Below are 27,265 nucleotides of genomic sequence, written 5' to 3'. Positions count from 1 at the left end.
AGAAGTTTTTGATCACTCACTTGATTGCAGGGATCAAGTCCAAATGGGATGGCAGAATCTGCACAGGCAACACTGCAGCTGTGGTACTAACCATTTCTCTTCCATAAGGTATCTTTTCTGCCCCCTACACAGTTCCTGTTTAGTGCTTTCTCAACCATGTGCAGCTTCCTTAGTATGCCATCTGGAAGTGTCTTTAATTTGCATGTTGAATTGTGCATCCCTGAACAGTGAGAAGTTCCAATGGCAGTGTGACATGGTTTAATTTCCTTTGGATGACAGAGCACTGGAGACTTTGTAGTATTTGCTTTGTTTAAAAAACATACAAAAAAAGCATATTGGAAGCTAATCAATACTTCTAGAGCAAGCAGGTTATTCATGAACCCTGCATAAGGTCCATGCTGCCCCAAATGCTTCTTCAGCCAACGTGCAGCTGTGCTGCGTTTATCCAAATCCCACAAATTCAAGATTGCTGAACTGTTTCTAAAGCAAACTACATCTCTGTCTCCTCCCACTACCTGGAGGCTGTCAGTTTCCCAAACTCTAATATTCACGGCATTCAAAAAGCTGGTGGGAGATCCTTATCTTTTAGAACACATCACTTGTCATTAGCTCTCAAAGGTACAACATCAACTGATCATCCTAAATTATTAGGATGTCCTCAGACTAACAACAGGTGGTTTATCAACATCCAAAATACCATAATTCTGTAGAAGGATATAAGCGGTAAGGTGGTAGCTTTCTTGTTGGTGATCAGAATGCATCATGCTTTGGTCTTTTATCTGCCAAAATCAATATGGGAACACACACATTTAGTTTTACTGTTCTTCCTATTGTGATAAATTTGACCTAACAGTGTTTTAAGTCAGGCAGGCATGTGTGTTCAGTCTTATTGGAACATGTTTTGATTTGTGCTCACTGTTTATATGCAGGATATTTGATGATACTAGGTTTATGTTTTGTGATACTATTTTGTTTTTATAGTTTGAACTGCATTGGGCTTCCTTTGGGAAGAAAAGGATTTTATAAATCTTAAATAACTACTATTAACTCATTTTCTATTTACTAGGTATTCTTGGCGTCATCAAATGCGGGAATTTAAGAGTGAATACAGAGTTGTGGCACTGGATTTGAGAGGTTATGGAGAAACAGATGCTCCTACCCATCGAGAGAACTACAAGCTAGACTGCCTGATTACAGATATAAAGGATATCTTAGAGTCTCTTGGTGTGTTAATGGCAGCCATGCTGCCCAATTTATATTATTTCTGGAAAAGGATTAGGTAGATTAATTCAATTTTCCTTTAACAAAAGCCCTTTTCAAGGTGATTGTTCATGTGTGTGTGTATATATATATATATAGCAGTGACACTTTAAATTTTACACAGGCAAATTTGCAGGGATTTTTTTTTGAAGCTGTGATTCCTTCTGAATAAAGTACAAATTTTGTTAAATAGCCAAGAAAATGTCAAGATATGCAGTACTCACATGCTGTAGCAAGGTTCAAATGTAAAATTATAGATTGACATTATGGTTGAAGGATCAAACAAGGATTGACTGGCTAACCAGGTGTCCATACTGGAAATAAACCATCATCTGAAATCCTGTTTTTTATGGTAAGCATAAACCATAGTTTGCTGGATCAGATGTAACAGTAAACTATGGTTTACCCGGAACCTGGAAATATCTAATTAAATTTATCTGGCCATACAGCTAGAGAAAGAGGAGCACACAACCTTGAGATCACCCAAAGCTTTTTTCTGTAGTTGTAAGCCATGGTTTGCTTTTTTGTTTGAACCCATCTATCAAGTCAACAAGTCTTTCCAGTGATCTCTTTTTCCACAGTAATGTGCATTGCGACTCATTTGTTATAGTGCATCCAGCTGCAGAACATCAGTTGCACAGAAATTGCTTTCTCAGCACCTGAGCCTTTTATACCCTCATCCTAGCAAATTGCCATGTGGATGATGATTATTTGACAGTCACTGGCACTTTCTGGGTGATGACACAGCCCCCCCCCCCCAACCTTTCTAAAAGTTTGTGTTCTTTTGTGAACTTCCTTGTTGCATGAGCACTCAAGCATGACAGTATTGCAAGAGCTGTGTTTCCCTCAGCTTCCTCAAGTAGTTTTGTGGTCTCGCACACCTGTACTGGAATGCACAACCTTACAGCTTTTTCAAAGGGACAATAGCAAAAAACGAGGTTGTTTCTGCTATATGACTATTACCACGCCCATGCATCAGCACTTACACATTTGCATGCATAATAAGTAATGTACTAGGGAAGATTGTAGAAGTGCTACCCATAAAATTCAGTTTGTGGAAGTACAGTGCAAATTAATACCCATAATGATTGTCTGAATAAGCCCTAACATATGTTTTTCATAACAGACCTACAAACAGAACTGGATCCTATTAAGCAGGCATTTCAGTGTAAAATATTAAAGACTGCATTTTCCTCTGTCTGCTCCATTACCACCCATCCCTGAATGGCTTGATCAGTCTTGATATCTGATCTGCATTCTAATATTTGCCTGAATCTGAGCACTTTCTGATCTGAGCAATAAACCGCTGTCAAGTGAGAGCCCAAACCCAGAAGTCACAGGATCAGATAGCTTCCTAGTTGCCCACTGGTAGTGGGCAATCTCCCAGGGGTTTGCCCCATTCCCTGATGATCGTTGGCGATCGCCAGGAGGTGGTAAGCCCTCGGGAGATCGGCCGCCACCAACAGGCAACCCGGGAAAGTACACACTGGGCACGCTCCCAGTGAGGCACAACAATATCACTTCCTAAAGTGGTGTTGTTGTGCTAGCCACATGTGTGCTTCTGTGCAGGCCAAAATTAGCCCCATGCCAGGAGCATGCACACACGAAAAAGAGAACGCACAAGGTAAGTGCCAGGTTCCCCTTCTCCCTGGCATCTCTAGGATCAGAGCCAGTAAGGACTGTCGTTGTCCAGGAAAGTATCTTCATGAAAAGGACAGCTTTATACTCCTTAGCAATAGGAGAGAACCAATGGTAGGAGCCAGGAACTCTTTACTGCGCAAGAAACACAATAGTGTAGTTTTGATGGGTAGGTTTTTTTCAAGAAAATCTGGAAATGTTTGGTGATATAAAATTGTAATTTTGCCTCATGGCTTGGATGCAGCGAAGCAAAAACATAAACAGACTTAATGCAATTCTGCTTGCAGAAGATCTTGTGCAATACTTAGCACTTTCCTCCCTACATATTATTCTTCCCTACATAATACAGTGCCCAGTAATTGGTTGCACAATGTCTTGCACAGGAGGGGATATAAGAAGTTTGGTTTTGTGCAGGAGCTACCACAATCTCTTACTTGTAGTTCTGCGTATGCAAGAACTGTAGTGCAAGTGGAAATTTTTGCGCTAGCTCTAACCCAGTGTGCTTTGCCTTGCATGTGTGCATTCCATTACTCTTAGAGGCCTAGATATAGAGGAAAGCCACAGAACTAGAAATTTGACAGCACTAATGCAGAAGACTTGAATTTTTGAACTGCAGGAATGTTCTTTTGGAACTACGCTGTGTTTTTAAAAGCCTTGCTTGGGGCTCACCACCATATCCAGCAGCTGTGCATAGATCCATGAGTTCCTAGTTGCAGCCCTGGCATCTACTAAAATCTCTAGCTCCAGGGTCTCTTTAGCTTCTCCACATTTCTCAAATGGCTCTGGCTCCTCCTCTTGATCAAATGAGGCCTAGTCTACATATGCAGTGGAATGAGGTGGTGCTGATGTGGTAGAATGGATAGCACTTCAGATCCAAGAAATGGGTTACATTTTTCAGTGGTCACCTGCATCAGTAGTTCTCAAAATGTGGATCTGGTCCCAAAAATAGATCATAGCACTCTTGCAGATGTGTCATAAAGGCAGGATGGAACAAGAGGAAGAGGCCAAGCTGGGAAAGGAGGCTGGCTGACGCATTTGAGTTTACCTCTGCACAACTGTGTAAAATGGCCATGAAATACAGCCGGTTGCTTGATAATGCTGAATAATATATTTAATTCTTAACTTGGTCCCACTATGTGGATCAAAAAAAGCTGCATGATGGGACCCCTTCTAAGGTGGATGATTTTGATAAACCTGGGGGAAACCACAAAATAATAGAATAAAGTATTTTGAAGGTTAAATACCCCCCAAAGTAAAAAGCAGACATTTATCCGCCCTGAGCCTGCTTGCAGGGAGGGCGGAATATAAATACAATAAAATAAGTAATAATAAAATTGTCCTCCATTGAACCAATGTGGCATAGAGTTAAAGTGTCAAACTCAGATCTGTGAGACTCATGTTCAAGTCCTCATTTTGACACGGAAGCTTGCTGGGTGATCTTGGGTCAGTCATACTCTCATTTAACCTAAGTCACAGGTTGTTGTAAGGCTAAAAAATGGAGGAGAGGTAAGGTTGCTAGGGGGAAAGTGACGTCGTCATGTGGGGGGCAGGAGTGCATGCTTTGCATGAGGATTGATTCCTTGAGAAGCGACCACAAATGCTATGTTTGGGGCTGGTTCTTAAGGAATTAGCCCTGGCGTGAAGGGCACAGACACTCCCGCCTCCATGCAATGATGTCACTTCCAGAAGTGATGTCATCACTATGGGGGCACGGAGGCATGCATGCCCATTTGCTTGGGCTGCTTGCCAGTGGTGGGCAATTGCCAGGCAATTTGCCTCTTCCTGCCAATTGTAAGGCAGAAGGACAAACTGTTGGGAGTTTGCCCTCCACTGGCGGGCACCTGGCTGCCCTAAGGAAAAGAGAACATTGTAAGTGACTTTGGTTCCCTGTTGGAGAGAAAGATGAGATATACATGAAATAAATAATAAATCAGTTAAGAATAGGCACATGCATGTAGCAATTGGATAGTGCACATAACGGGGGCTCTGGGCACATTAAATAGGAGTTCCATATGCACAAATCATTCTACCTTCAACTGCATATATGGAAATCGGAGGCAGGTCTCAGTCCACTTATTCTATTAGTCACAAATGGCTATCAACCCTGCCTCCAGATCCAGATTCAAACAAGAATCTCTATAAAAGTGCTTCATGCCATATTAGTTGCACACAATGGCTGGGATCCACAGAGCTAATTTAAGGTAGCTCTTCCAGTGGATTTTTACAGAACCTCATGACAATCTCAAAAGTCCTTATGTGATCCCCTCATTTCCAAAATAATTTGTCTTGTAGCAGAGTGAGCGAGTAAATGCTGTTCAAGAAACCTATCCAAAGTTTGCTTAGGTGCAGGTAACTGGTAGAGCAATTCTTTGGATCCTCCTGACCAGTTCCAGTTTGGATTGAGCTCATGTTCGTATTGTCATCATATGTAGACAGCTAAAGGTGCTAAGATTCAGGTTAGCTCAAGCATTAGGTAGTTTGAGGCAGCCACTATGGTCAGCACTGTTTGTGTTCAGCAAGTGATCAATTATTACATTTTTACTGGGGTGGAGTCTGGACAGCAGATAGGTGTTTTTCTTTGGGTGCCAAGATCCCCTGAGCCAGGCTGTTAACAGCAATCTACAACAGTGATCTTCAGCTGCAGATCATAACCCTCAAGTAGGTTGTGAAGCTCCTCCTGTTGGGTTGTGAGCACCTAGATAGAGTTGCCATTTTCACATTGCTTTTTTGAAGGACCAGCTCCTGGTGCAACTGCATAGAGAACAGGGCTATACCACACCTCTTCTCTCTCTCTGCATATGTGCTTAGACAAACAACAGGACAACGAGGCAAGCTCATCCAGAGGTGGAGAGGTTTTCTTTTTAGCATTAAGCAGTTGCAGAGAACCTTTTCTCCACAGAAGTGCTCTCTTTCCGCAGCCTGGTCACTTCCACTCCCACCCCCAATGTTCCATTTAAGGCCATAGCTCTGACTTCTTCTCTTCCTGTAATATGACTGTGATGTCACATGTTTGCCCCTCCATGGATCCCATGCTGCCATCTGAGAATTAAAAGGGGGTTTCAGGTCTGGAAGACCACAGTTCTACAGTAAAGTTAAAGAATTACAGTTATACAGGGACATGAGATTTTAGACACTGTTACCTTAAATTTGCTGCTTATTGGGTTTGCTATTTTTGCTGCTATAATTCTACATTCTTTTAAAAGATTTATTTATAGAAGTAATAATGTAACTGGTGGCATAAAAAACAGTGAAACAGATATTGCTAGCTAACGGTAGCTATGCTACATCTACTGCCATTTCCTTTTATGTGATAATTTATTTGGTGGCAACTGTTAGTAAACAACTGTCGAAATCTATTTTTAAATAACAGGATACAGCAAGTGTGTGCTGATTGGTCACGACTGGGGTGGAATGATCGCTTGGCTAGCCGCTATTTGTTACCCAGAAATGGTGATTAAGCTGATTGTTGTTAATTTTCCACATCCCTCTGTTTTTACAGGTGAGTTTTGGGGAGCAGGGGCAGAATTCAAGAACATAAGATGAGTCTTGCTGAATCAGACGATGTGGACGTCTCGTTCAGCATTCTATTTCCCATGGTGGCCAGCTAATAATCCAGACAGTCCATCAGCAGGAAACAAGGGCAATAATGCTCCCTGATTCTTTGTCTTCCCTCATCCAACGTTTGTTATTCAGTAGTATATTGTCTCAGAACCTGGCAGTTTCATCTAGCTGTCATGAAAAATAGCCATTGATAATCTTAGCCTTTGTGAATTTGTCTAATCCCCTTTTAAAAACATCTAAGCTCCGTGCTGACATGATCATGTGGCAACAGATTCCATACATTAATTGTATATTATGTGAAACAGTATTTTTTTTCATCCTGATCATCTCAATAATTTTAGGATCCTGGTCCTGACAAAACTCGCCTGTTTTTAAGCTGGAATCCACCAGGCTGTCATCTATATGGAATTCTAGCATAGAGAGGAGGGTGATGCCAATTTCAGAAAAGAATTGGAAGAAAGAATAGATCCCCAACCACTGGAAGGAAATTAGGAGCACTCTAAGGAGAATTAGTTCAAAAGCTGTGCATGGTATAAATGGAGAACCTGAGTATAGTACAGGACCCTCAGCAGCCCTACTAACTGCTTTGCTTTTAGCAAGATGCATCCATTTTAAGGGTTCATGCCTTAAAATCTGATCCCTTGCTGATGCCTTTATCCTGGTCAATTTTATTTTCACTGTGAGTGGTTCTGACAATTATGCTGTTCAAAACACTGAGTTTGCTAGAGCAAATGAATCACTTGCAGCTCAGCTCAGCTCAGCTCTTTTACATACTTCCTTCTTGATTCTGAGCGATTAAGAAGAAATTATATTGGTTAGTGAGGCAATTTTACTTTAGTAGTTCCCACATATTAAAAAGTATAGTAGAGTTTCGCCAAATTTCAAGTCCTCAGCTTTTCTTGTTCATTCATTTTTCCTTTTAAAGAATACATTCTGCGACATCCATCACAAATGATGAAATCCGCTTTCTACTACTTCTTCCAGATGCCATGGTTTCCTGAACTTATGTTTACAATAAATGATTTCAAGGTGAGTGTCTAGAAATACAGCTTGTTGAATGTATTTTTGATAGGACGACTGCCCCCCTAAGCATGGAAAAAATTCAATGCAAGAATGAAAGATTTACTTTTAATGCTAGGAGACTGTCTTGAGTGTTTATTTGATTATTAGGAATTGTACGTGAGTGTAAAAACACACAAAAGTGTTCTTGTTTTGTGGGATGTACATGTTTTATATGTCCTCGGAGACTTGAGAGTAAACTTAATTGAATTCAGGGGAATGTACCTCTGGAAAAAACAGACATAATGATCAGACTGTTAGGTCATTTTCACAAATGATACTTTAATTTTTTGAGTTACCACATGTAATCAACATATCTAATTCTCAACAATGGCCTCATTTGTCGATATTTAAATCCAGAGACTGGGGCCATGGACTGACAAGACAGCTCTTTCTACAAACGTAAGAAAAGCCTCAGTCTTTTAAGAAAAAGCTGAAATCTCTTTCACACACACACAAACTGTGGGGAGGTGTAAAACCCTCAAAATGATAGAAACAGCAACTGTAGCTTTAAAAAACGAATGCCCTCAATGGCAATTGCTAGACAACCACAACAGTATTGCCAGCATTTAAGCCTTGGTTTCTGTCAGTAAAAGGCAGGAGGGAAGGGCTTTTTCCAAGGCTGTTTTGGCCTTTGTGGGAGGACTCATCAGAGCCAGGCTTGCCAGGCTGGTGACTTGTTACCATGTGACTTGCATGACTCAGCCAGGCCTGGCTGCTTGCTACTGTTCCACAGCAGCCACCCCACAAAAACCAGTGTGGAGTGGTGGTAAGGATGTCAAATTAGGATCTGGGAGATCAGGTTCCAATCCCTGATCTGACTGGAAGATCGCTCAGTGATTTGGGGCCAATCACACACACTCAGTCTAACCTTCCTCACAGGGTTATTGTGAATAGGGTTGCCAGGTCCAAGTTGGGATATGCCTGGAGATTTGGGGGGTGGAGCCTAGAGAGGGCAGGGTTTGGAGAGGGAAGAAGCCTCAGTGGGGTATAATGCCATACACTCTTCAGAGCAGCCATTTTCTCCAGGGGGACTGATTTCTGTTTCCTGGAGATCAATTGTAATTCCGGGAGATCTCTAGCTACCACCTGGAGGCTTGCAACGTTAATTGTGAGTATAAAATGGAGAAGAGAATGATGTAAGCTGCTTTGGGTTTCTGTTTTGGAGAAAGGTAGGGTATAAATGAAGTAAATAAATAATAAATATAGCTTAAGATATGGGGGCAGACAAAAGGTAGATTGTTTGGAGGAAAGCAGGGAAATGTGAGAAGATGGGGGTTGCCAAGAAGAGGGGAAAAGGGATACAGGGGAAATCAGGTGCCTCCAAATGTCCCTTCTGGGTTCTCCACTGTGCATCTGGTCTTTCAGGGAAGGGAAAGAGGAAATAGTATGGAGTGGAAGAGAAAATGAGATGCTTGTTCAAATATAATATCAATGCTGGTTTGAATATACATTTCATTTTAATGTATATTCTGCTTTCAGTCCCACATTAAGATCACCCTCACACGCGCACAGATAATGCAAGGACGTTTCATGCTGTATCAAAATGCCCATTGAGAAATTCCCCTTTAAAATTAGACTATTCAAAATCATTCCTGCTAGAAATCTTTTAAAAATCATTTTTAAAAGATAAGAATATAAGAGTTTAAGAAGATCCTTGTTGGATCAGACCAGTAGTCCATCTAGTCCCACATGCTGTTTCACACAGCAGGCAACCAGTTGCCTTGGGGGCCAGTAAACAGGGTATGGAGTCCAAGGCCTTCCCTTGATGCTGGCTAACACTGATATTCAGAGGTTTTCTGCCTCTGAATATGAATGCTCAACTTAGTCACTGTGGTGTAACCCTTTGTTGCTGAAAACCTAATACTAAAAACTAGTTTTATACTTACTACTTGACAAACCTAGGCCTGTCATAGAGTCAGCCAACCCTTGCCCCTTACATTTTATGGTGCATGTGTTTGCTTACATCCATGCTGGTCATTTTAGGTGCACATTTATATACCTAAAAAACCCAGGGTTGAATCCCATGAACGGTTCTCTCACTCTTCCCACTGCATTCCTCTGCGTGTGTCTCCAAAAGCTGCTCCTGAGAGCCAGAAGTCTCTTAGAGAAAGGATGAAATGCTGTACACGGCTGCCCTAAAAAAAAAGTTGGCAGAAATTTTCACACTCTTACGAGAGCCCTAGCTCAGTTTGTGAAAGAGCTTTTGAAGGATACAGGTGATTTCTGCTGACCTGTTTCTCAAACTCTAACTCAAAGAGTAGCCACCATGCCCTGAAAAGTTTCACCTGACCATTTCTGCACATTAAGCCTCTATTAAAGGGAGAGGGCATTTGGCAACCTGAGTAGACCCTGTAGCTTCAGCCTGCTCCGTTCCCAATGGCCTCTGACCCTTAGGAACATTTTTCCAGGGAGAAAAGTGAGTTGTAAGGAGAATTGAGAAGCAATTTATTCTGTGAACTTCTTCCACCCATGGTTCATAGCATCTAACTCATTATGTACGAAGAGGCCTTTAGATGTATCTTCGTTGCTTTTATTTTGCCCTTTTTTCAAGCAGGTAAAGGCTGTGTACTTGTCTTTTCCAATTTATATCCTAATAACATTGGTGCACATTAGGCAGAGAGGAGAGAGTTTGGCCCAAAACCACATGGCGAACTGAGAAGGGATTTGAACCCAGGGCCGTTTCCAGATGGCTTACCTGAAGCCGCTCTATGCCGCAATGTTGTGGATCGTGCCGGGGAAAACGCGAAATATCACGTTTTCTCGTGCGAGTTTTGCGCGACGTCGCGCAAAACTAGCGTGAGAAAATGCGGTATTTCGCATTTTCCCCAGCACGATCCACAACATTGAGGCATGGAGCGGCTTCAGGTAAGCCATCTGGAAACGGCCCAGGTCTTGCAGGTCTAAGTCCAAAACTCTAGGCATCCTGCTTTTCATACCTCTAGCTCAATGACAAATGTAATCTGCTCAATAAAATATTGCTTGTGATCCTTATCCTGGATTAGATTCCTATGAACACTAAAGGAGGGGCTTTTCTTTAAGGCAATCTATGGCAGTTAAAAGGGTTGACATAAAACAGTATTCCAAGACAAAACCATGTCCTCTTTAAAGCAGTCTGACAGTCATATCTCCAAATGCTTTCCTTTACTAATGTGCGCTGTTTGCAGATTTGATCAGTTTATGGAAAAAGTCATACTTTCTAATTTTAGTTTAAACATAAATAATAATGGGAGGCTGATTTATATAAAGCAAGTTTTTTACTCAACTTGAAAATATGACAATGGTAATGATTTGTAACTACTTAGTAATTTCAGTCATTTTAAAATATCTTTTATCTATTTTCTTATTTATTGCCGTAGACCTTGAAAAACCTCTTTACCGGCCCATCTACTGGAATAGGAAGGAAAGGCTGTAAGCTAACAGCAGAAGATATTGAAGCTTACCTTTATGTTTTTTCCCAGCCAGGAGCACTAACTGGTCCCATTAACCACTACAGAAACCTTTTCAGGTCAGTATCTTGCTCTTGGCTGAAACAAAATATCCTAGCCACAAGCACATAAGAGTGAACCTATAGGGCTTGGTTTGGGGGCATGTGTTAATTAAGGACAGATATTAAGTCAGTGGGACCAGTTACTTGATCTCAGCCAAATTGCACAGCATTAGTAGTTAGTGTTGTAGTTAGTGTTGGACTAGGGCAGCAGAGCTAGAGCGCCATAAGAATCATGCAACTAGACCAGTTCTTTAAGCCCAGAAACAACGTGCATGGTTCTGAACAGAGTATTCATATTAAAAGTTCTGTTTAATATGACTGACGTTTTTGCTGAATCTTTTAGTAAAATGTTTAATACAAATCTAATGATAATATAAATGTAATGATAAAACTTTCCATTCATGAACATGAGAGTTGCTTCTGGGAGAGGTTTGTGTAAGTCAGAGAGAAACTGAGAATCTCTGTTGTATTTTTGGGGAATTCTATTTTAAGTTTTCCTAGATGGGCCTCTGGGGCCCAGTGAGAAATCACAACATCATCAAGCGATCTGTGGCATTTAGCCAGGGAGTTGCTAGCTTGAATTAATTAGAATTTCTATGAAAGCATCTCAGGAATGTCAGTGGTAGAGTTGCTGAAAAGTTGCAGTAACACCCAATTTTAGGTGCATGGAATGAGATTTTCCTAGCCCAGAAACTACCTATCCAGTGTTACTGCATGACTGCATAGCATCTAATTTATACCAATGCTTTGAGATATAGCAGATTTAAGCCCTCATCTTGTAGATTACCGTAATGTAGAGCTACAAGACTGGAAAAGGCACAAACATCTGTTTTAACCTTTTATTCATAAAATTGGCATATCTGCTTATGATTCCTTCATGGATCAATCCACGTGACCTGTAATTGGACAGTGGGATGGATCCTGTGAACTTGGAGTGCAAGGAACTTGCAGAAGTGGCATTGTCCACTTTCCCAGCAACCTCGTTACTTCCAAAGGGTGATGTACAGGGACAAGGGACATCCTGGACTAGGTTGGAGAAAGAAGGAATATTACTGTGTAGCATTTCTCTTGACTGCCGAAAGAAGGGCAAACAGGGAAGATTTGCTCCACAATCTTTTGGTGCTCACAGTTCATAAGATCTAGCCTTTATATAGTGTACAATGACTTTGTTAGCCTGAAAGAACAATACAACCCATGGAAGAGTAATTAGGTTCCTTTATTGATTTAATGAGAAACCGAGATTCACTGAAAAAGAGAGTAATGCTAGGAAAAGTTGAAGACCCAGGATGAGATTGCTTTGCTCAATAAGGGAAACTACAGGCTTCAGTTTGCAAGATGTGAGCAAGACTGTCAATGATAGGATGTTTTGAAGGGCATTCAGGGTTGTCATAAGTTGGAAGTGGCTTGATGACACATAACACACATTGATTTTATAACAAATTAAGGGCAGTGGTGCTTGGTGCTAAAAATAAAAAGGAATTTTCAGATAATTTATTAAATTGAGAAATTTGTATACATTTATCTGGACTTGATCCAGCTTTGCAGCTAGTGATCCTAGATGGAGATTCATATGACTTTCTGCATTCAAAGACAGATGCAGCTACTTCAGTGGGATTGGGATGTGTATTGTAATGTTCATCTGTATCCATATTGGCTGCATGTGGAAACCGGGTACCATGCTTGAATCTCCCTTACTGCATTGGTACAGCGTACTGTGAAATACAGCCAAACTGAATAATCTGTCATGATTTCTTTTTAAATAATAAGATAATTATTTAGTTACTTTGTTTTAAAGTTGCCTACCTCTTCAACACCATGAGGTCACCATGCCTACTCTGTTGCTATGGGGAGAAAGAGATCCTTTTATGGAGGTTGAGATGGCAGAAATCACAAGAATTTATGTGAAAAATCAGTTTAGACTGACCATTCTATCTGATGCTAGCCACTGGCTCCAACAAGATCAACCTGACATCGTGAACAAGTTGATATGGACTTTTCTAAAAGAAGAGTCAAGAAAAAGAGAGTGAACTTTTTCTTTCTTTGCTGGCACAATCTAAATGTTAAAAGCTCGTTAATTGTGATCAGGGCCACATCTACAGCCTAGACCGAGCTGTGCTAGAGAAAATGTTTTCAGTGTACTGTATGTATTGATGCCAATGTTATTACAAGAAGGTGGTGTAAGACTATGTAATGTTAATGTTGGTTTTACCTGTATTCTGTATTTTGCACATGAGATACTTGCCTTAAAATGTTTGTGCTTGTACAATAAGGAACTCACAGAAAGTTGCTTAGTTTTGGTTACTCACTTGCTTTAAAATTCTAATGTGTGGTGCCTTTTAAAAATTTATAATGAATCAGTGCAGGGGTATTAGAAGAAGTTGCTGCTGGTATAATGATCAATTTTCATTCTACTGGTTGGGATTTTTTTTAACTATATTTTTACCATTCAAGACGTTAATTGATCTTTGGGTCTACATGTTAGCATAAAAGTCTAAAGAAAACAAACTTTTGTCCAAGCACATCTGAGATCATAAAGTGACAAATTGTAATGCCAGTTGATAGCTTCCTGTGCAGTGGTGTTAACTGGAAAAAACTAGGATGTATGCACAAGTTTCAAAAACTTAAGAGACTGAAGAACTCTGATTGTGACTTGTGTGTCCTAGTATCTGCCTTGTTCTAATAAACTGCAACTAATGTGGTGCACTGTACCGAGCTCTTTATAAAGAGATGTCTGTATGTATGACATTAAAAAGTAACCAATTAGCTGGTTTCTTCATCATATCCCTATCAAAATCAGTGTCTGATTTCCAGGGGAGGGCTAGGTTCTTGGCTCTCTGCTTTTGTGACAGCCTCCTTTAGCAACTGTTTTTAGAGAAGTAAAGGGAGGGGGACAAGTTTGCCTCCCTCCAGGTCAACTGGTTAGTGGGCTTTGTGGATTTCAACAAGGGCTCTCCTCCTTTTCCCTCCTAGCCTGAGCACTGAATTACTGGGAAAGCCACACTGCATTCAGCATCTCAAATGGCAGCCACCATTTTTGTCTCTTGTTATGAATGAACTGAAAACACAGGTCAACCATAAAAGCTTTAACATAATTTCTAGGAAAGCAAGCAGAAACTTACCAAAGTTAAAAAAACACAGGATTTTTTTTTACTGGGAAAAGAGGTGGTGGAACTCTCAAGAGGGAAATGAGGAAGAAACACATGGGATTCTTTGAAATCATATTATTTTCAAGCACTATTGCCAAGTATTTTCAAGAGGTGCTGGAACTCCGTTCCTCCGTACTCCCCCTGAAAATACATATTGTAAAATATCAGTGCAAATTGGAGTAGCAAAAACATTTATGATGCAAGCAGTAGAACGCTACAGAATTTTTAAAAACCGGCCAATAAAACCATCAAAACAGCGACCACCAAAATGGTACTGTGCCATAGGTCGCCGTATGTGTAAATACCCGATCGCTTCTGTGGTCTCTGCCATATGCGTGCTTCTATACTGCTCCTTCTGGGGATTAGGATCTCATTCGCCCTCGCTTATAGCCAGTGCCCCTCCCCGGCAGCTATCGCCCTTCCTCGCTATGGGTGCAAGCAAAGTAAACAAGATGGAGGCGGGACTTGGAGGGTACTGCACGGAAACCGAGCCTTCTCTTGCCCAATGAGAAGGAAGGGGCGGGGATATTTTCGGCTCCGCCTAAGTAGCACAGAAAACGCCTGCTAGTGTGTTGTTTTGAGAGGGTCCCTGCGTGAGCGAAACGCGGCTAATGTAGAAACGAGGGTCTCTCGGGCTGGAGAGGGAAGTGTTTTGTGAAGCGGAGGGCAGGGTCAAACGGCGTCCGAGGGACCGTCTGCTGTTTATAGTATGCGCAAGTGGCGTAAGACTGTGTGGGGTTTGGTTCCCTACACAACTGGGCAAGCTCTTGCCTTGCCTTGACTGCATGGCGTGGTGTGGGGGGGGCGCCGCCTGCAGAGGGTCAGGGGGGGGCCAGGAAGGAGGAGGGAAAGGCGGTGCCAGGGGCGCCTTGGAGAGGAGGCGGCTGAAGGAGACGGTGGCTGAGCAACTGAGGCAAGATGTGAACAGGTAAGCGCAGGTGGAGCGGAGGCGGAAGGCTGGATGCGCAGAGACCGGACCGGGGCATTTCCAAGCCGAGTCACATGCACTTTTGTACACGAAACGTTAAAAAAAAAAAAGCGTGTGGGCTTTTTCTTCTCGAGCTGAGAAAGGCTGTTGGTTGTGCATGCACCCAAACATACATGCGTATTAGGTTGATAAAAGTAAAATCTGATAAATGTTAAGCTTTTTACGGATTTATAACCTGACCTTATGTTCCAGCCCCGCCCCCAGACGTTTATCATATAGTTTAAAAATTAAAAACAAATTATACATGATGCATATAAAAGTACTATAAAATCATCTATAGCCATTCAAGCACACAAGTAGGGTTATAACAGTCAGGGTTTATAATTATTATATTACACAGTAGAAAAACGTCAGTGCTATCCAAAGGAGTTGAGGAAAATAATAGTCTGGTTTAAAGGCCTGAAGAGGGGAAAAACCAGGAAGACTTCCCAGGTGGGTGGGGGATGTTTCATAGAATGGCAGCCACCACTGAAAAAAGCTTTGTGCTTTCCCATATTGATCATGTAAAAGGTATCTGGAGGGGATTCTCACTAAGCACAGAGGTTCATATGGCAAGAAGTAAACCGCTGGCACCCAGAATCCAGACTGCTTGAGACTTTAAAGGTCAAATGTGCCTTGAATTGGTCCTAATATTTAACTGATAACCACTGAAGTAGCACATAACAATCTCTAGCTAGCACCAGGGTACTATTTTGGGTAGCTAAGCCAGGGGGACCAACATTTTGAGTCTATGGTCACCTTTGGAATTATGGCACAGGGTGATGGGCACAACCACAGAATGGTTGCAGTAGGGGCAAAACCAGCCACAAAATGATTGCCACAAGGGACAGAGCCAACCACACACTATCAGTGAGCAAGGTTATGCATAATTCTGATAATAACCCTCTTAACATTTCAGGTAGAAGTTCTATTTAGCCTTTTTAAATGAGCATATTGTTTAAAAATATTTTTGCATTCACACAGTTTAAGTTACACAGTGAAGAACCTTGTGCTGTGGTGGCAGGTACTGCCTAAGCAATTTCTTTAAAAATCTACTCAGTCGTCATATTTCCAAGTGCCAATCAGAAGCCCTGCTAGGCAAAAGCCCCACTTGGCCTCACCTACTTTCTAAAAACATTTAGCAGGCACCGGATAAGTCATCAACAAGTGCTACCTTGAAGACCCCTATGCTAAATTATCCTGATTTTTAAAGGTAGCCCTGCATAAAACGTAACTTATTGACTATTTATGTCCTGTTTTTTATCATAAGGTCGTCAAAATCAAGTGGCTTATGACAATTCTAAATTACATTATTTCTTCCACATCCTGTCTTCCAATGTATTCCCCAGTTTATAGCCTTGAAACAGCACTTGCTTGAGTGTCTTCTGTGTGAAGCTTTGATACTACCTTTCCTCCCTAACTACTACTTTTTTTCTTGCTTTCACACCCCACATATTTCCCCTTTAAACTGAGGCTCCTGTCCAAAGGAAAAATGGCCATATTCCTGTGGGGAATGCTTTAACACAACTACAGATCAGCTGTTAATTGCTGGCAGTGATGTGGAAAGCAGCAAGAAGGGGAAGGGTGATGACAGCAGTGAGTGTAAATGCTGTCCCCCATGCACCTCCATCCCAATTGCTTGCTTGCTTGCTTGTACTCGGGGGCAACTTTTTCCTCCCCTATGTGGAAGGTGTCTTGGATACTCTGCTGGCTTTAGCTCCTTCCAGCAAGCACATAAGATCTTACAATCATTACAGCAATCTTATCAAGAAGATATTGTAGCCAAGTCTTGCTTATTTCATATTTTTGTTCTTTTCACCAAGTATAAATAATCAAAAACTAACACCCTGTTTCCCCACCAAGTTTCCCAAGAGCTAAAGAAAAATAAATAGCTAAAAGGGGGGGGGGATAAATAAAGCATAAGTTTGGTATGAAGGTGAAATTGGTGAATCTTATCATGGATTTGGTTATGTATGATATATTACAGCTACAACTTAGGCCCAGTCTGCAACATATACAGTCTTATATTTAGACAACAAAGAAGAATTTGTTTTTGGTTGATGATAGACTGAAAAATAGAGATGCAGGAAAATCATGTATGCTGCCCTGAGATCCTTGGAGGAGAGGTGGGATAAAAATGTGATGGATAGAAAGCTATAATAATACTTACCAGTTCAAAATGAACTTCACCAGTGTGTAGAACCAAGGAGGCTATAGATAATGCCTTCATGTTTATGCACATATACGTGTGTATGTACTAGATTCAAAATGTTAGGGTTGCCAAACTCCAGGTTGAAAAATTCCTGGAGGTTTGGGGGATGAACCTGGGGAGGGCAAAGTTTTGGGAGGGAGCTCTGCAGGGATGTGATGCCATAGAGTCCTCCCTCCAAACTTGCCATTTTCTCCAGGGGAATTGATCTGGGCAATCAGGAGAAAGGAAATTACTGGAGAACTCCAGGCCCAACCTGGAGGTTGGCAGCCTACAAAATGTACTCCAGTGATTTAACTTCTAAGGATACAGAGGTGGGGGGATGAAATTTAATATAAAGTACATGTGTACTCAAACTGCCAAAACTTTAAAAAAGGCATTCTTTAGAACTTTCTCAGAAACAAAATAGAGATGGTGTGATGCTCAAAATTATACAACAAAGACTCTTGCTGTATATATGGAATGAGAAATGCCAGACATTCAGGCTGGATTCAGAAAAGGAAGAGGCACAGGAGATCACATTGTGAATTTACGATGGCTAATGGAACATACCAGGGAATTTTAGAAGAAAATCAGCCTGTGCTTTATAGATTACAGCAAAACTTTTGACTGTGTGGATCATGAAAAACTATGAAGAATCTTAAAAGAAATGAGGGTGTCACAACATCTGATTGTTTTCATGTGCAACCTTTAGTCTGGACAAGAGGCTACTGTCAGGACAGAATAAGAGGAAACAGAATGGTTTCCAATTGGCAAGGGTGTCAGACAATGATGCATATTATCTCCCTACCTGTTCAACCTCTATGCAGAGTATATCATAAGGAAAGCTGGATTAGATCTAGAAGAACATGGAGTGAAAATTGGTGGGAGGAACGTTAACAATTTGAGATATGCAGATGACACCACATTACTAGCAGAAAATAGTGAAGACTTGAAACAATTACTAATGAAGAACAAAAGGAGAAAATGCCAAAGCAGGATTACAACTGAACATCAAGAAGACAAAAGTAATGATTACCAAGGAATTGCACAATTTTAAAGTTGACAATGAGGAAATTGAAGTTATTCAAGATTTTCTGTTCCTTGGCTCAATCATCAACAAATAGGGAGACTGCAATGAAGAAATCAGAAGAAGATTGAGACTTGGAAGAGCAGCTGTGAGGGAGCTAAATAAGATCCTCAAAGATAAAGATGTCTCTCTGGGGACCAAGATCAAGATAATCCAAACTATAGTATTCCCCATTACCATGTATGGATGTGAAAGTTGGACAGTAAATAAAGCTGACAGGAAGAACATTGATTAATTTGAAATGTGGTGCTGGAGGAAAGTTTTGCGGATACCATGGACAGCCAAAAAGAAGTGGGTACTAGATCAAATCAAGCCTGAATTCTCTTTAAAAGCTAAAATGACAAGACTAAGGCTGTCATAGTTTGGTCACATCATGAGAAGACAAGATTCTCTGGAAAAGTCAATAATGCTAGGAAAAGTGCAAGGCAGCAGGAAAAGAGGAAGACCTAAAACGAGATGGCTTGACTCAATATAAGAAGCCATGTCTTCCAGTTTGCAGGATCTGAGCAAGTCTGTTAAAGATAGAACGTTTTGGAGGTCTTTCATTCATAGGGTCGCCATAGGTCGGAGGCGACTTGACAGCACACAACACACATGTAGAGGTATCAGGAGAATGTGGCTACGCTTGATATATGTGGGCAAATAGTATGTGAAAACAGTCTTTTATGTACTTTCCAAGACCTTGAAGGCTCCCAAGGCTTACTTTCTGACCAACCAAGGGCAGTTTCATTCAGGTCATTAATTTTGTTAGTATTTGTTTTTCACTGTGGAGATGTTATAAAAATTACTTGGATAAATGTTACAACCTGTGTGATGCATCTAAACCTATATTTTGCTCTTTAATTACTCTTTCTGTTCTGTTAACAGGCTTCTTAAAGAGGAAATCCAAACTGACATAACTTTCTGCATTGGAAATACTTTGTTCAAAGCGCACAAGGCACTGCTTTCAGTCCGAGTTCCAGAATTTTTTTCACATGTTGTTGGGGGAGCATTAAATAATGTGAACACCAATGAAGTTCTTAATCTGGAGAACTTGGAACCCTCTGAATTTAAAAGATTCCTGCAGTAGGTCTCTACTTTTCTTTTTTCCTCTTTAAAATGTATTTTTAAGGTATTTTGTTATTCTGGGAAATAGACCAGCGTGTGGTTGTTACCATTTCTCTGTAGGCTTTGAAGGTCTGAATCTGATTATTAGGGTTTGTCCTAAGGAATTTGGGCTGGGGTGAATTTCCTGTCCGATAACGGTACTGTCACAACTTCAAACTAATTTCAGTATTGGGTTTTGTAAGTTCAGAGCCATAAGCACCAAGTGGTATCATTCAGATGTGTATTCGTTGCTGTATGAAGGATAATAGCAGATCCTCAGGTTTGCTCACCTCTCTCCTGCCCCTCCCTTTGTCCTGTCTTTGTGCACATCCAATGAATCAGACATTTTCTTTTACAGAAAATCATAGCTTCTTACGACAATTGAACGACCAATTAAAGTTTGCACTCAGGACTCCAAATTAGTTTATTCTTTATTTGTAGGGAAGAATGTACAACAACTCTGCTTTCTATGACAGTGGAAGTCTTACTATCTTGTGCAGATAGGAGGGCAGAAAGAGAGACCATATGTCCGCTGGGCTTGTTCACATGATCTGAGTGATGCTAATGACAATAGTTGGCGTCTTCACTCATGTTGTTTCCGCATGTCCTCTAAGTGAATTAGCCAATTTTATTCAAAAATTTATTTTTAAAAAAACCAGGCATGCTTTTTGGTGGTGGAAAGAGCATCTTAATTGACGTTTCAAGGGTAATCATGAAATACATGTGTGTGTTGTGTTCCTCATCACAGCACTATTTATGCGAATCTTGTAAATATCTTTATATATGGCCAGTTATGAAACATATGGCAAACTAAATAAAAACTAATGAGTAGCCAATTAAAATATGAAATATCTATGTTGTACAAGAGTAAGGCTGTCACATGTTTCAGACATATGGTTATGCTGTGCTTGGTGCTATGTAAAAAAGGCCTGTGCATTAATTTATTTATGTCATTTATAGTCCGCCTTTCTCACTGAGACTCAAGGTGGACTACACAGTATGGGATTAGTACAGTCAGTAGTACAGTCAGCCATAAACTATGCCATGGGTAAATAAATACAAGTTTACAAAGACATAGCATTAGCAAGAATCCAATACAGAGTTGAAGAAATGCTGAAACAGAGCATAAGCAAATTTAGGACAGATATTAGACAACAGTAAGCACAGGTAGCTCATAGGAGCACATGTTTAAAGCAACAGTACATAAGGCAACATAGTGGTGAAGTCTAAGGTCCCTAACATTAGCAAAGCATCAGAGACCCCCTCCCTCCTATCTGAATTTAAAAGCCTTTTTGAACAATTCAATTTTGCAATCCCTCCTTTGCTTGTACAACCAAAGACCATCAGTGCTTTCTGCTTTAACATAAATACAGTTTGTTGTAGTCTACAAGGAAGCAAGCTGTTATTTTATTTATATCCTTACCTCATTTATACCCCACTTTTCATCCCAGTGGGATCTCTGGCCCACAACATTCTCCCCTTCATTTTATTTTCACAACAGCTCTGTGAGGTAGGTTAGGCTAAGAGTGTGTGACTGGCCCAAGGTCATCCAGCAAGCTTGCATGGTGAGTGGGGATCAAAACCTGGGTCTGCCAGATCCTAGTTTGACACACTAACTACTACAAGCATGTTAGCTTTCACATATACACACACATGTGTGCACATATGTTTATGCCCCCCCCCCAATTAAGATTTCAAATAACCCTGTTAAAGGGTGGAGAAGGAAGCACAAACAACTTTGCCAGTTCCCATCTATGATGTGCTGAAGTGAAAGATTCCAATTGTGTCTGAACAGGTATAGGAAAGGAATGCACAGGACTTGTTCATGTAGTGCCAAACCATGCACAAAGGGATTTACCTTATGTGTGTGCTACAATTATGAATTATGAGCTAGGTATTAGTGTACCAGCTCTCTAGTATTCAAGACTTACAATGTTCCATAGGCTTGTTTGCCATAACCAAAGATGAGTAAGCAACAAAATGACCAATGTACATACTACAGTTTAGTGTTCTGCAGGGTTTTTCTTCTCCTTCCCCATTTTGTGCAGCTTGGTTTGCTTTAACAGAGTCTGGCTGTGGATATATACCTACAGAGATTGTTCCAGTTGTTATGCAAGTCATTTCCTGCATTTGATGCTATCTTCAGAATCAGAAACAACGAAGAAGTCTTGGGTTACGCTATGGCTCCTTTCTAGTGAGGAACAGAAATAATCTATGCTGCCTATTGTAATTTTTCAAAAAATTCCCAAATATGAAATATGGGGGGAGGGAGTGTACTGCCAAGAGTGATTCAAATAAAGCAGCAATGTAAACCATTTCCTATACTAATATAACTTAAACATCCCATGTGAATTTGCTAATGGCTCAAGAACTGTGTCTGAGGATGAAACATAATGCTGCTGGAATGGTTTGCTGGAAGGAGGTAACAATAGCTGCGTGCAAACAGTATATTGCCTATTAAGAAATCCATATGAAATGGAAAGTTGCCTTGCTATGGTGTGAATTTTGCATAAGCAGGTTCAATGAAGAGGTGGAATATACATATAGAACTGAAATGGAAGCTTTGGTTCTGTTACAGTCTAGCATGACTAAGAAATAGAACTCAGGGTGGGGATGCATAGACATAAGTGCATTTGTTTCATAATTGCTCTTGTTAGGTTTCCTGAGAGTGACAAAACCCTCCCCTGCAGTCAAGAAGCGGAGGTCAACAGATGCAGGTTTTTACCCCTATTGTATATGTCTTCAAGCATACCCCTTTATTGTTTCCCATACAGTACATACATAAATAGCCACCTGTTCCTCTGTAGGAAAATGAAGCACTGGACCTGGGGATTCTGTTGTGCCAAGGGGAAAACCAAGTTCCTAAAGACAAGAATTCTGTACAAGGGTTAGGGATGAGTAGCTGGATATTTTCAGTACAAAAATATACCTGAAAAATACCTTATCAGTCAGCCGAAAAGGTATTTGGAATTCCAGAATACTGAATATCAATTCCTGAAAAATCTTGGGAATATCTGGAGCTACCATTTTAAGGCCCCAGGACTGGTTTTTTTCTCCCATTTCTCAGGGTTCCCTGGCAATGGAAGGGAGTGGGGAAGGACACAGCTGTTCCACGGAATAGGATCAGACGTTAGAGGGAGCGCTTGAACTGTCTTCGCCATTATGATGTTTCTCACATCCCACTTTGAGGGGCAGCTACATATTCAGGTTTTTACTGAGTTGGTTCTGGGTTCCCTGCAGCTACACAGCAGCTGCAGGGAATGCTTTTTAAAAATAAAGGCGAGAACAAATGGGCTTGGAATGCTGCTGCTGGGGGAGGAAGGGCTCCTGTCCCCCTCCCAAGCAGTTTCCCCATGCTGAAACATGGCTGGGAGGGTGTTATTTTCCTGTTTTTGCTGCTGCTGTACGAGGAGTATTCTGCGTGTGGGCAAAAGAGGATAAAAGCTTGACTCCATTCCAGAATTAGATTTTTTGGAGTGTGATGGTGCTGCTGCTCTGGTCTGCTTTGGATTTCTGCTTCCTGCTTGAGAAAACCTTTTTGTTCTTTGTCCACTGGACATCTTGAGGACTGGTAGAATTTCTTTCAAAACATTATTTCAAATTTTTCTGTATTTTTCTATGGGCAGAGTTGTAGGGGAAGCATCAGCCTTTTTTATGATTTTTAAAAGATAGTTTTTCTCAGTTTTGTTTTGTGTTTTCATAGAGTCTTGGGGGTGTTCCTGTTGGAACACCCAATTTAATTGTAGCTGAAGTTTAAGAAGTAAAATTCTGGTTATATTTTAATACCATCTGTAGATGAGAGTTTAGGTATTTTAAAAAATATGAGATTGGTTTAGTTTGGATTCTCTGATTTGACATTGGGCTTGTTCTGTTTGTATTGGAGGTTTTGGGCAAGTGTTTGCTCTTGTGTATTTGGCTATTGGCTTCTTCAGAATTTTCATCACAGGAAATAATGGAAACAAGAAGGATGGTTGAGGCTCCTTGTTCAGGGGCTCAGAGAATTGGACCCCTTGGTTCAATTTGCTTGAAACTATGGAGGGTCTTTGGTGGACAGACAGCACTAGGTCCCCTGCAATTTTGGTGACTTCCCACAATAGTCCCCCATAGGGAATAATGAAAGCCAAATAATTCCACAATCCTAGGGGAAAAAACCTGAACTCAAATCCCAAAATAGTATTGGGGACCTGAATGCCCCGACTAAAAAAAAATTACATTTTTAAAGGTACACATGCCTAAGATGGATGCTAAGTTTTTCTGTACAGAGAGCACAGAGATTCACTGCACCAAGCAAAAGTTGTAGCATCCATATCCTTCCTCCGTTATCCTCATGTACATATTGCTCATGTTCAAGACTGCAGTTTTTCAGTGCCAGAAGCGGTCTGTCAGTCTTCCTCTTCCAGATCCTTAATACTTTTCACTTAGAGAAACTGGCTTCTTTCTCACCTATCAAGGATGCTGTGAGAGTCATTTGTGGGGGGGGGGGTGTCCCAGAAGCCATGTGCTACATGAAATGTATGACATGCCAGATCAATGCTTTTGTTGTCCTTACTGAGTAAGAGTTGCTGCTGTTGACAGATTGTTTGACAGAGTTTAAATGACAGGGCCACTGAAAACTTGTGCTTTGACAGGGAACTGCATATTGGAAATTCTCTTTAACATAAGAGCAAGACGCATATTGTTTAATTAAACGTGCTTTATAATCCTGCAGGGAAGAGCTATATTAATTCAGGCTGTGTTTTATCTATGCGTTCTTTGATTACTTGAAGATTTTTTGCGTGTCCATTTTTAGATCAAAAGACCTGTCCGGAACAGTTACTCTAGCATTATAAGCCCAAGGTGGATAAGAATTACATAATTATAATTTTGTTACTGTATAATATCTAGAGGTCTTTGAATTCTCCTTTTTAACTACCTTACTTAGCTGTAATCCATCTCTAGTCTTTTTGTCTTCCCCATGTTCTTCCTCTTGTCATGCAACCTTGACAGTGTTCTTGCTCCATGGCAGACTATTAGTAAAACCATGTATAAATCCTATTGTGAAATTCATTGGCCATGCTACAAATTGAAGTGGAGAAATGTTGTTCTCAGTGTGCCCACAGCTTGAAAAGCAAAGATTTTTGTCAATTCCAATTAGCAGCTGCAAAATTGAATTAACTGATGTAGTGCAGACAGCTTTAGGCAAACCAAGCAGTAGTGTTTTTACATTTAACAATGGTTATTGTAGACAAATGTTTGCATTACAGCTTTGTGTGTTTAAAATATTGATCCCATATTCTGAAATTAATAGTATGCAAAAGCTTTTAAGAGAAATAATACAAGAGAACGAATAGATTTCTAGGGCTATTATTCAGTTCTAGCATTTCACTGCATAGCAAATAAGTATCTCACTGAGATCATATCCAAGAGGACATCAATCCCAACATGTTTACCATCTGCCCTTGTCTGACTACTCATTTTATCAAAAGCTGGTTCTCTGTTGATTTTACACTTTTAGCAATCAGAATTTTTGCTGTGATTAGTAGCAACTGGTTGTTTCTAAATTCTGTATGATAAACATAATATTTTTAAAGTACTGGATTGAAGATTCGTAACTTTGAAATTAGCAGGTCTTTTTTTTAGTTATTTTTAATTTCCGATTGCAAATATGCAATACTATGCCATTTCCAAACTACACCATAGAGGACATGATCAATAGAGCAGCAGAATGGAGCTAGCGACAGACCAGAGGGATTAGTCTACAAAACTGAAGGAAGTCCTAGGGTAGTAGAAACATCTGGTAACTAAAATATACATGCACACACATGAGGATTAAAATTTCCCCAAGTAAGAGAAACAACACTTGTAGCGTTAAGAAAAAAATGCTCAGGAAGTCAGTGATTGTTTGGGGGTTGCCAGGCAACCACAATAATATTCCCAAATCTTGGTTTCATTAAAGCAGAGCTGGGGGAGGGGGGGGCAGGAGAGGCCTGGGAGGTTGAAATGGCCCTGGAGAAGGTCCCACCATCCCTGTCATGCGCCCTGATAGAGGAGGATTTGTAAGAGAGAGGCCCTGCTGCAACTTTGCAAACTCCCCACCCACACAACTTGGCCTGGTACCAGCCACTATGCAACTTGGCCCAATTTCCCCCCCGGGAGAGGCTGTCAAGTGTAGGGAAGGAGAGAGCACTGAGGGCATGGGGGCATAGAAAGGTAAGTTGGCTGGTGGTTGCGGGGTTGCCTGGAGATCTCCCAGAATTACATCTGATTTCCAGATGACAGAGATCAGCTCCCCTTGAGAAAACGACTGCTTTGGAGGGTAGACTCTATGGCATTATACCCCTCAGAGTTCCTTCCCTTCCTCCTCAGGCACCATCTCCAAAATTTCCAGGAATTTTCCAAACCAGAGCTGGCAACCCAAGGTGAGTGAGAAGAAAAAAAGGAGGCAGGAAAAAGAGATCCCTGAGACTGGGGGGAAAGAAATAATAGGGGGAGGGGATATGGGAGGAAATTAGATTCCCTCCTGAGGTCCTTGCAGATTCTACTTGTGTTATCTATGTTAAGTATCTTTAAAATATTTAACCCCACCCCCAGCAGTTTTATTTTACTCCTCCTTTAATAAAAAGAGAGATGAAGCTGACTGTCCCAAATCAAACAGGTTATTTGTTTCAGAGCTAGAACTGAGTTGGGGTCAATTGTCCTTATCACATGACAGTTTTTTATTCTAGATTTTCAAGAGAAGAGCTTATCCATACATATGTCCACAAACATTACTAGTCCATAATCGTTAAAAACTAGATTGCATGCCCACACCCACCTGTGTATACCATTTATGGGCTTAAAGGATCCGTTTTTGTAAAGGTTCCCTATTTTTGTCATGTGTATACAATTTTTACTGGCGATGACAGTGTTCACAGAAATTGTCTCTGTCGGCAATGATGTGAGTTTTAGACATGTTATCAGTTCCTGGAATTGTTGGATCATTTGATTCTGTGGCTTTGAATTTTTACAGTACAAGAATAATACTCTATCTATAGCCTGTGACACAAAAATATATGTGAGTAGCAAAAGTTTTTATAAGTTTCAACAGCAGTTGGAGGGCTGCATTTAGGCTTGCTAGCCTCCAGGTGGAGGCTGGAGATCTCCCGGAATTACAACTGATCTCCAGGCAACAGAGATCAGTTCCCCTGGAGAAAATGGCTGCTTTGGAGGGTGGACTCCCCTCCCCAAACCTGCCCTCTCCAGGCTTCACCCCCCCCCCCCCAAATCTCCAGGAATTTCCCAACCTGAACCTGGCAACCCTAGCTGCATTCCTATCCTGGAATTTTTTAAATCTTGTATCTCAGCATTGTGACCTCTGTTAAAATTCTGCATATAAAGCTTTGTTTTTCTGATGCTCTACTTATTTTAATTCCTTTTGAAGGTAGCTCTTTTACCCTTTCTAACCTTTCCCCCCTCTCTAAAGCTTAATTCCAAAGTTGACATCCCAGTAGGAGAAGGTTACCAATAGGGACCTAGTTACATGTAGTAAAATCAATATTATCCTCCTCTCCAATCATATTGATTCTTGATTCCCCAATTATATTTTATGCCAGTGTTGAAAGCTTTATAAATAACTCTCCTATTTGTCTGATCTTTCAATTTATTAGAACATTTCTGGATATCTTGTCACAGAATTTATGTATGCCTACATGCACAGTGCTGACTTGAGCCATCTCCTGTTTCCTGTCTCCACTGCTTTATATTTCCTGCCATATTTCCCCCCTCTGCAGTGGTTTGTTCATGATGATAGGCCTGCTCTCAT

The 27,265-nt window shown here is 40.8% G+C and overlaps 2 protein-coding genes across 2 annotated transcripts in view; both read left to right on the top strand.

Moving 5' to 3' along the window:
- EPHX4 (epoxide hydrolase 4) overlaps positions 1-13,753 on the top strand; it is a 30,172-nt gene extending 16,419 nt beyond the window's left edge. Inside the window, exons 3-7 of the mRNA XM_054981208.1 lie at positions 1,067-1,224; positions 6,269-6,397; positions 7,385-7,488; positions 10,878-11,026; positions 12,804-13,753. Coding sequence (XP_054837183.1) covers positions 1,067-1,224; positions 6,269-6,397; positions 7,385-7,488; positions 10,878-11,026; positions 12,804-13,035 — 772 coding nt within the window. The 3' untranslated portion in view covers positions 13,036-13,753. The remainder of the gene's footprint in view (positions 1-1,066; positions 1,225-6,268; positions 6,398-7,384; positions 7,489-10,877; positions 11,027-12,803) is intronic.
- Positions 13,754-14,776: 1,023 nt separating this feature from the next.
- Positions 14,777-27,265, top strand: part of BTBD8 (BTB domain containing 8) — a 62,742-nt gene continuing 50,253 nt past the window's right edge. Inside the window, exons 1-2 of the mRNA XM_054980858.1 lie at positions 14,777-15,082; positions 19,267-19,464. Of these exons, the coding sequence (XP_054836833.1) occupies positions 14,940-15,082; positions 19,267-19,464 (341 nt within the window). The 5' untranslated portion in view covers positions 14,777-14,939. The remainder of the gene's footprint in view (positions 15,083-19,266; positions 19,465-27,265) is intronic.

The sequence above is a fragment of the Eublepharis macularius genome, chromosome 5, assembly GCF_028583425.1.
Source record: "Eublepharis macularius isolate TG4126 chromosome 5, MPM_Emac_v1.0, whole genome shotgun sequence".
Classification (NCBI taxonomy): Eukaryota; Metazoa; Chordata; class Lepidosauria; order Squamata; family Eublepharidae; genus Eublepharis; species Eublepharis macularius.
The sequence above is the reverse complement of the archived record's forward strand: the minus strand, read 5'-3'. Positions and strand labels throughout refer to the sequence as shown.